Below are 9,435 nucleotides of genomic sequence, written 5' to 3' on the forward strand. Positions count from 1 at the left end.
AGTGCTATTAAGAAAAGCTCTGAAAATACCAAATATTTACAGCAGGCAGATCAGTGTTTCTATTATGGGATCTGTCACACGGATTCATCATGAATCACTTGGATCCTACACAGTTTATGCAGCTGTCAGAGCTGCAGTCATGACAGCCCCGGCGCCACAAACCATAGCCTTCCTTTAAGATGCATCCGTTATCTGTTATTTTTCAATCATCAAAGAATCAACAAAATTGCATTATACATCATTACAAGGACATGCAGCTGTAACCTCAGAATCAATAATTTCAGTGGTAGGAAGTGACCTCCCATCTCCTTCCCTGGAAGAAAGAGAGCACCAAAGGCAGCCGACAGCAGCGCTCCCTGCCCGTAAAACACACATCACAAATAGCCCCTTCTCTACATTTCCCTCTTGGTAGATACCACCACATTAATGAATCCAATCCCGTGACGTTCCAGCTTAGCTTCCCACTCATGAGAACAGAAATAGAAACTACAAAGCACTTCCAAGGGTCAAGTCCAAGTGAGAACACAGCTAACTGCTCTGCATCTCAATATGACATTATGGACAGAGTCCACAGGGAAGCCTGGGCTTGCAGAACACAGACAGGTCCATCCCCTCAAGAGGTGGCACAGAAATCAGGACAGAAAACGAAACAGCATGGGAAGATGTTTTTCTGTCGAGGAAACGCTGCCAGGAAAGCCAAAAAGTTACACAGATCTTTTTACAGCTTTACCAAGAGGGCAACATTAAGGCTGTAAGGCTAACTGAAGTCAGGAGAAAACCTGCCACTCCTGCAGCTTTCCTCAGCTCACCTTCCAAGGAGGGCAGCTGGAAGCAGCCCAGCGCAGGTACTCACCGCTGCTCTGTTGTCACAGCACAGCCTGACATGGCTCCACGTCCACATCCAGCTCCATCCCAATGGTAAGCAACTCTATCTTCCACCGCTGGAAACAATTCAACACATCCACTGTTTCTGAACACAATTATTTGTTGGGTTATTTCAGGATCCAGGAAAGGCCGGGCCTTAATTACAACAACATGTGCAGGGTTGCTGCGTTGGTTCCCAATCACTGGCTTCTCGAGGAGGCTCCACTTCTCCAAGAAAACATTTGCTTTCCTAACACAGGAATGACTTTTTGCTCCATACTGGGATTTACAAAGCACCCTGCCAAGCAGTGCTGCTTGTGCCAAATCACAGTTCTGCACAGCCAGCATGCAGTGACACCAGGGACAGACGAGGAGAGCACTGAAAACCAAAATGTTACTGCAGCTGAAGAGCCATTTACAGAACACACTTCTCTGGAGGGCATCTGCAAGCAGGTAAGGCAGAAATCAGGTGTACAACGCTCTTACGGTTAGTGGTGACTGCAGCTATAATTACCTATTTGCAACAGTAAGAAAGTCAGCTTGTAGATAAGATTAGGAGAAAAGCCCAAATTTACCATTAACGCTTGCTGAGACTGCAGAGACTGATAGTGGATTCCTCCTAATTCTCTAATTTTCACAGGTAATTGAGATTATCCATGCAATAACAGTTTGGCTGACAAGTGAAACAGAGACCAAAATGCGACTGACAGCTTTCAGAGGTGTGGGTTACCTCCAGCTGTTTCAGATGATGGGCTCCTGCCTCAGCAGCAGCACCTGTGAGAGCCTTCACCTGGACTGTGGTGTACACTGAAGCTGGTTGGAATACTCTTGAAGATTGGATCATGGCAGCCTTGGTCATACCTTCATCCTGAGGGCAGAGCAGCCAGTCTTCATGGGAATTAGAGATGAACCCATGATAAGATGGTGCTCTATGGTACTGAAAAGGTGACAAATAGCAGGAAGAAGAAAAAGGGAGAAAGGAAAAGTGCTGCTTGCTCTTAGGATATCCTAAAACCCTGAATACATCCTACAGACACAGAAGGAGAGCTGTGATGTGGTTGTGCTGTTGTCAGCGCAGTGAAATCGTGCATTAGCTTTTTTATTACAAATCCAATTCTATTTTGGATCATAACTCAGCTGTAAAAATTCTACTGGAAGTCAAAAGGCAGTTAGAGATGTCAGTGGGAACGCAAGTCAGGTTCACACACCATCCCGATCCTCCAAGTGACCCAGCCCTGATGTGTGCCTCTACCACCACAAAGTCAGTGGCATTGCTCATGTACAACTGATTGCTACAGCTTAGAGAAAATTCAGGAATTAATAATATAGGGTGACATACGGGTTCACAGGAAGCCTGTGGTGAACCATGAGGTCCAGCACAAATCTCCCAAGCAAAGTCAGGGGTGTACTCCTCCGTATGCATTCAGCTGCCAGCATCCCATGGGGGTCCTCCGAGCCTTTTTAGCCCCAAAGTTACAAATCTCTATTCGCTGCTGAACTGATTCACATTCAGTTTCATGCCTCTTGACTGCATCGCAGTCCGCAGTCATCCTCCACCCCCAATGAAGTGCTGGAGTCACCATGACTGGAGGTTTCCCTGGATGTGGCATTGAGGGACACAGTTCAGTGGGGCACAGTGGAGGTAGGGTTGGATTTTACTATCTTAGTGATCATTTCCAACCTTAATGTTGTATAATCCCTCACAAACAAGCCCCCGTCTTGGTCGGTTACATTTGAGACCATAGTTTAAATGAGAGAAGCAGAATTTACGGCGCTAAGCCTAACCACCTATTGACAGCCCTTCATCCTCCACCATTTCTAGGGCAAGACAAGGAGAACAGCCCGTCTCCCTTTAAGTTTTGAGACAAATCCACCGCAGGATTTACTGCCCACACGTGCCAGAGATGCCACCAGCACACCCAACAGCATCAGCACCGCTTTCGCTCTCCCTCACACCCAAACATCTGCAAGCAGCGGCAACGAACACAAACGCTGCCTGAACAAATCCATCATCCTTCATTGAGGCTGCACCACAAAACATCGATCCAGGATTCCTAAACGTCCCCATCATTTGGGGGGAGGGGGCAGAGGAGAGAAATTTACGAACAGGCATTTTTAAAAGCCGTATTTTGAAAACAAACATTTCGTGTAGCTGTTTCCCAAAGCGTGTTTTCACAATCCCGATCAACAACAAGTCAACGCACGAGCAATGCCAGCAATCCCTACAGCGGCGTGCCAACGCTAACGAATTGCCACATCAGAAATACGTGTCAACAAACAACGTCCACATTCCGCGGTGGATGGAGCAGAAAAGGGGTATCTCTGGGTCTCGGGGATAGGGGACGTAACAGGGCGATGTGTTTCACCACCCAGCCCCTCCGTTACTCGGCTCTGGCGGTAGTATTCCACAGACCTGCTCCTCGTCTTTTCTGCTGGCGAGGCGTTGATACGTGAAATAAAATCGCCGTGCCAGCGACAGACGCGAGTACAAAGAGAAGCGATTTGCTACAAAGGGATTAATGGGTTTTCAAAGTTACGAGCTGTCAGAACGGCTTTTTTTATCGCTTTTCTTTTATCGACCGTAGATAAGGCCGGTACGCGGGCAGGGAGGACGGCGGAACTCGGCCACAAACACCGCCCGAACGGCACCGGAGCTCTGACAGCAGCCGGTGGGCTGGGAGAGCCGCGAGGAGAAGCAGCACGAGCCGGCATCGAGCACAGCCCCAAAAGGAGACGCGTTTTGCAGGCCCCGACCTCAGCACGGAGCCTCGCTCGAGCCGAGGCCTCCGAACGGCCGGGCGGGGAGCTGTCAGAGCCGGGGCCGCCATATTAGCGGCCGCCGCTCCCCCCCTTCCCCGCCAGCCGCCGGCGGGGCCTCCAGCCCAGCGGGTGCCGCAATGCGCGGCTCGGGGCGCTGAGCGGAGCTTCCAACCGCAGCCCCTCATCGCGGGAAGCGCCCGCCCGCCTCCATCCAGCCCAGCAGGTGCTCTCCCATCCGGGCTGTCAGAGGGAAAGGCGGAACGGAGCAACCGGGACCCCCCCCCCCGACCCCCTCACCTCCCCGAAACGGCATCGCCACCTGGGCGGCCGGCTTACCCGAAATCCTGATCCATGGATTTAAAGAAGAATTTGTAGCTGTGCACGGGCCGGTTGCTGAGGACATTTTTAAAATCGGCTAAAGTGACTTTTTCCGGAGGGACGGGCAGCTTCACCAGATAAGGGGTTTCCTCTTCGTCGATGTGATAAATGATTTTAGTCTCCGCCATGGGAGAGGGCAGCGCGGCGGGCGAACAGCGCGCTGCGGGGAGGCGGCCCGGGGCTCCGCTCAGCGCCTCCAGCCCGCGGCCGCCCCGCACAGGAAGGCAGCTCGTAGCGCCCGGCCGCCGCCGCCGCCGCCGCCACGCTCCTGGGCCGGGATTCCGCTCCCTGCACTGCTCTCTAGCTGCCCGACCCGGGAACGGCAGCCCTTCGCCGCCTCCGCCGCCGCCTCCCGCCCCGCGCGCATCCTCCCGCCGCCCCCCGCCGCGCTGGGCAGCGGGGCCGCCGCGGCACCCAGCCCCGGGGCCGGCGGGCAGCGGGGGGGCAGCGGGCGAGCCGCCCTCCTCCTCCTCTCCCCTTCTCCTCTCCTCCTCCTCCTCTTGCTGCCTCTCGGCCCGCACGCAGCCCGGCTCTCGCCCGCCGCCCCCCGCCGACACGGCAGCACTGCAGCGGGGCGGCCCGGGGAGGGGCTGCGAGCGGAGCGATGGTTCCGAAAGGGGGAAATACAAGCATTTTTGCTTGCGATCTTTGGGTACTTAGGGGCAGGGAGCACAGGTGTCTGTAAGAGCGCTTCCTGATGCTGTCAGTCCCTTCTCCGCCCTCCCTTTCACAGGATCACAGAATGGCCAGGGTTGGAAGGGACCCCAAGGATGATGAATCTCCAGCCCCCTGCCACACGCAGGGCCACCAACCTCCCCATTTCACAGCAGCCCAGGCTGCCCAGGGCCCCATCCAACCTGGCCTTGAACACCTCCTGGGATGGACGGGGCATCCACAGCCTCTCTGGGCAGCTGTTCCAGCACCTCACCACTCACAGTAAAGAATTTCCCCCTGACATCCAACCTCAATTTTCCCTCTCTCAACTTCAAACCATTTCCCCTCATCCTGCAGTTATTTACCCTTTCAAAGAGTTGGTTCTCCTCCTGTTTGTAGGCTCCCTTTAGGAAAGGCTGCAATGAGGTCAGCCTGCAGCCTTCTTTTCTCCAGGCCGAACCTTTCTGCCTCTAAGAATTACTGAACACTTTCCAGGTAAATCCACTGCACCATTCCATGCCAGGTAAGCCACTGTACCAATGGGGTCAGCCCCACAGTAGCCATGGCAGCTGGAAAAGCTGCATATTTCACCCAGAGGGTGGTGAGGCACTGGCACAGGTTGCCCAAGGAGGCTGTGGATGCCCCATCCCTGCAGGCATTCAAGGCCAGGCTGGATGTGGCCCTGGGCAGCCTGGGCTGCTGGTTGGTGACCTGCACACAGCAGGGGGTTGGAACTGGATGAGCACTGTGGTCCTTTTCAATCCAGACCATTCTATGATTCTAGGATATGCTAGCACACACCTATTGTGCTACCATATATATATATATATATATATATATATATATACATACATATTCTGTTTCTAATCTTTATCACCTAAATCAATACTCTTCACCAGATTAACTTCCAACCAGAGGCTTCCTTCCAACAAGAGATGGGCAAGATGCCTATGAGACATCTGTGAGTGACAGTTCCCACTGCATCACAGTGGCAGACAGACTCCTCTCCTTTGAGTACCTCAAGAATTTGGACTGCCTCTGCCCTTCGTATTTCATGAGAGCTGAGGTAGGTTCTCTGGGCTCTCTGCCAATCATGAGATTTTCTACAGTGCAGTTGGCTTCTCCAGAGCTTATGCTAATAAGAAAGAAGGGATATTTGTGGCTCTGAACAATTTGCTGTTAATAGCTGCTCTGGAGGAAGCTTGCTGGGACAGATTGCACTGCAATGCTTAGCACTGACTGAGCTTCAGACCCTTCATCTCCTACATTTCACAGCGCTTCTCACTGCTGCCAGGTGAGACAGATGTGCAGCTGATAGATTCGGGATGGGTTCACCATTCTTTCTAGAAATCCCCCATGCTGACAGGCAGAAAGTGAAGATTTCAGAACAGCAATTCGGGTTTCAAGGAATCCGCTCATTAAAAAAAAAGCCTTTCCAGGAAAATCCCAAGCTAATTTCAACCTCTTTTCTATCCCACTTCCAAAGAAAGAGGACATTCTCGCCTCAGAATATTCATCTGCTTTCTCTGAAGGAGTAAATCACAGCTCAGTGACTGAATTACCTGTGGCACTGGGATGGTTCTTTTACCAGCAGAACATGTCGATGCTCTTAGAGGCTTGGAGATCAGACACATCCCTATTTCCTGTGCTCCTATTTATGGTGTCATTTAAGTAGAATTACATTACAGTAATGGAAAATGAAGGTGGTGCTTGGATTCAGATAATCAGTACATCACTACTGCTATGTGTGCTGTCAACTCTGTTACCTGGACTAATGGGGGGTAGGGAAATGAGCTGGAGAGAGCAAAACCAGTTAACATAAAGCATTTGTAAATGAAGCTGTAAGAATATATAACGAGGATCATAAAGGAGGGGAGAAGGAAGAAACAGGTTGGAGACACTGTTGACTGTCAATACAAAAATCCCTAAAGAAATACTGACTGCAGCAGGAAGCTCCAGGCAAGAATGGAAAATGCTCTCTGGGATGACTACACGACAGCTCTGGTGCAAGCTATATGCTCTGATATACTGAGCTTTTGGGGGTATTTTCAGTGCAAAATCCAGGCAAAGTATAACCATCCAGCCCTTTGGTCTCTTCAGTTCATACTTAATGACCTCCCGAATTCCTCAGAGGAGCTGGTGGTGTTTGCACAAAGATTAAACCTGGAAAAAAAAAAATCTCTGCTCCTGCTCTATTGGCTTTGCTTTCTCTTTTGACAACTGAAAATATAATGAGTCGTATAATTGTCAGAATACTACCTTGGAACAGACATGATGAGGCTGAATCTATGACTCACAAAAAGCCTTCCACGTCCCCATAAAGCACAGAAGAGATAACTCACTTTCATGTCACAGTCAAACCACAAGCTAATCCAATTAAAGAGTGTACATGGGATGCAGAATGTGCCACCTGAGCAAACCACTGGTCCATCAGGGCTAATATCTCGCTTCTTGCAGAGTTCAGTGCTTAACACTTCAGTGGAAAATAAATAGAAGGCATAAAATCTCTTGCTATTAGTGCCATGCTCTCCGTGACAGAGCAAATAGTCTCACTGACCCCTGCAGGGAGCAGATAGTGTCCTGAGGCATGAAAGCTGCTCACCCTTTGCCTCATTTATACAGCAGTGCACTTCATTACCACACAGAGAAGAGCCAAGCCTTTTTAAAAGGGGTCCTTTGAATTAGAGCGATGGTGGCTGCTTGTCTCAGTGAATTCCAAAGGCTCATCATGCTCTGGGTGCTTAGCAAATACATATTTGTTTAAAGAGATACAAGAAAAAGAAAAGCTCTGAGCTCTCTGACACTCTGTGAGTTGAACCCACACTGAGATCTTGTATCTTTTAACCACCTGAACAAAATCATCTTTCACTTGGAGGATTATTTCTTCTCAAGAGTCATCGCTGGCAGTTTTCCTACTGTTCTTCTGACCTTTGGTTTTGTTTGTTTCAGAGGCACAGCACAGTCAGTGGAGTGAGCATCACTGCATGCTCCCCATCCCCTTGTAGGGGCTGATGGTCCAAGGAGGGCAGCAGGGTGGATTGTGTGGAACCAAAGTGATGACACCTACGAGCTGGGGAAGATTCCTTCCAGACTGGAATCACAGTGACCTGCAGACATGCAGCTACCCTTCATCTCCCTGTATTCACATCAGCAAGATTAGCACTGACACAGCATGAGAACTAAACATGGAAAGGATCCTTAAAAGAGGAAGAGAAGTGGAACCAACCAGGTTTGATGCGCATAAAATTAAGATGCTGCAGCAGGATGTACTGCAAGCCATTTTGCTCGTGGATCTCTCCTATGCTTTGTTTCCTCTTATACTCCCTCCGTGCAGCTGAACTGGGGCAGTCAGCTCATCGCACAACTCGGTCCTGATGCAGTTCAGGAGGAAATAAGGGCAAGCACCGCTAGAGGGAGGCAAGAGACCTGCAGTTCAGTAAGCTCCGCAGGCATTCATCACCTCCGGATTCAAACACAAAGCATTCAATCTTTCCTTGACCATTTTCTGGTTCTCCTACCTCTTTTTAGCAGCTGCAGCACTTTCTTTTTCTTTCCCCAAAGAAAAGAGCCACGCTTGGAAAATTTCCCTGCAGCAATTGTCTTCAGAGCAGCTGATGTGCAGAGGGCCACATATGTTTAGAAACTTGACCTCTAGGGAACAATGGAGCTTTTTGCTTAGGAATGTCTAGTCAGACCACTATCCTGCTTCTCTCAGCTCCCCAGTATTTCTTCTTCCCCTAAGAAATCTGTTCCTAACGACAAACAAGTCCCTCTCCACTGGAATGGCTCTCCCCAGACTTTGAAAGCAGAAAGGAAATGGGGACAATCTGGACTTCATTTTGGACAGTTTGAAGACAATGAAAATATTTAATTTCAGTGGTCTGCAGAGCAGGCCCTGTGGTTGCTAAATTAGCTTTTGCTTGTACCCAGCTGCTTTCCTGGAACATCAGACCCACTGCCTACAGAGACACAGAGTGGGACTGGTGAGTGGGATTGCATGCATGGAGCAGAAAAAAACAGAGACCAGCTCCAGGATGATCTCACTCTGCCCAAAGTATCTTTTTTTCCTCAAGAGTCCTCATCTGTCTTCACCTAACAATGAATGATCCAACTCACAGGTTATAACCACGACCAGTGAAGTCCTAAAACAGTCCCAGGAAGAGTAGTTGGGATGAGACCTTTATTTTACGTGGTCCCTGGCTTCACCTGCTCAAGAACAGCTGTCATTTGCTCTCACCAAGGTGCACCTGCACCCTGCTTTATCCACCCAAACTGCAATGCAAGCTGCCTCCACCAGTGTCCCTGAAAGAACTCTGTCACCAGCTGGGATACTACTCAGTGGGTGGCAGCCCTCCAAGAACAGAATGCACAGCAGGAACTTTGCAAGGTGTTAGTTCTGCAAGGAAGGAATTTGGGCTGGGAGAGAACTATAAAACTGTGCCATAAACTATTCCAGCAGGATATGTTATCTTCCCTTCTGGTCCTGCAAAATTATGTACTCTGAAGGAGCTGCCAGCCTTCATCTCTGTGATAAATGATTCCAACTCCATGTGCAGCCACAGAAATGTTCATCACACGATTCTGGAGAGCTAGAATTCGCCTGTGAGCCCCACATCTGAGACAAATGATGATGTCCCAAGTCAAAATCGCCGAATGTCCCATATTAAAATCACTGGAATAACTCACTGCATCAGAACTGCACTTTGTCAAGCACTTCAGGATGCTCTGAAATTAAACACTGGGAAGAATTAGCTAATGCTGGCGATAGCTGAGGCAGGA

The 9,435-nt window shown here is 49.9% G+C and overlaps 1 protein-coding gene and 1 long non-coding RNA gene across 3 annotated transcripts in view; one reads left to right on the forward strand and one right to left on the reverse strand.

Moving 5' to 3' along the window:
- DVL1 (dishevelled segment polarity protein 1) overlaps window positions 1-4,192 on the reverse strand; it is a 55,584-nt gene extending 51,392 nt beyond the window's left edge. For both annotated transcript variants that reach the window (XM_042831498.1, XM_042831497.1), the window contains exon 1: window positions 3,961-4,192. In XM_042831498.1, the coding sequence (XP_042687432.1) occupies window positions 3,961-4,130 (170 nt within the window). In that variant the 5' untranslated portion in view covers window positions 4,131-4,192. The remainder of the gene's footprint in view (window positions 1-3,960) is intronic.
- An 869-nt stretch (window positions 4,193-5,061) lies between these two features.
- LOC122167234 lies at window positions 5,062-9,393 on the forward strand. The gene is made up of 3 exons (XR_006170992.1): window positions 5,062-5,151; window positions 5,556-5,722; window positions 7,606-9,393. It is a non-coding gene; the product is annotated as an uncharacterized LOC122167234 (long non-coding RNA).
- The last annotated feature ends 42 nt before the right edge of the window (window positions 9,394-9,435 follow it).

This window comes from Centrocercus urophasianus, unplaced genomic scaffold (assembly GCF_019232065.1).
Source record: "Centrocercus urophasianus isolate 14NV4802_14NV808 unplaced genomic scaffold, USGS_Curo_1.0 seq_36, whole genome shotgun sequence".
Taxonomy (NCBI): Eukaryota; Metazoa; Chordata; class Aves; order Galliformes; family Phasianidae; genus Centrocercus; species Centrocercus urophasianus.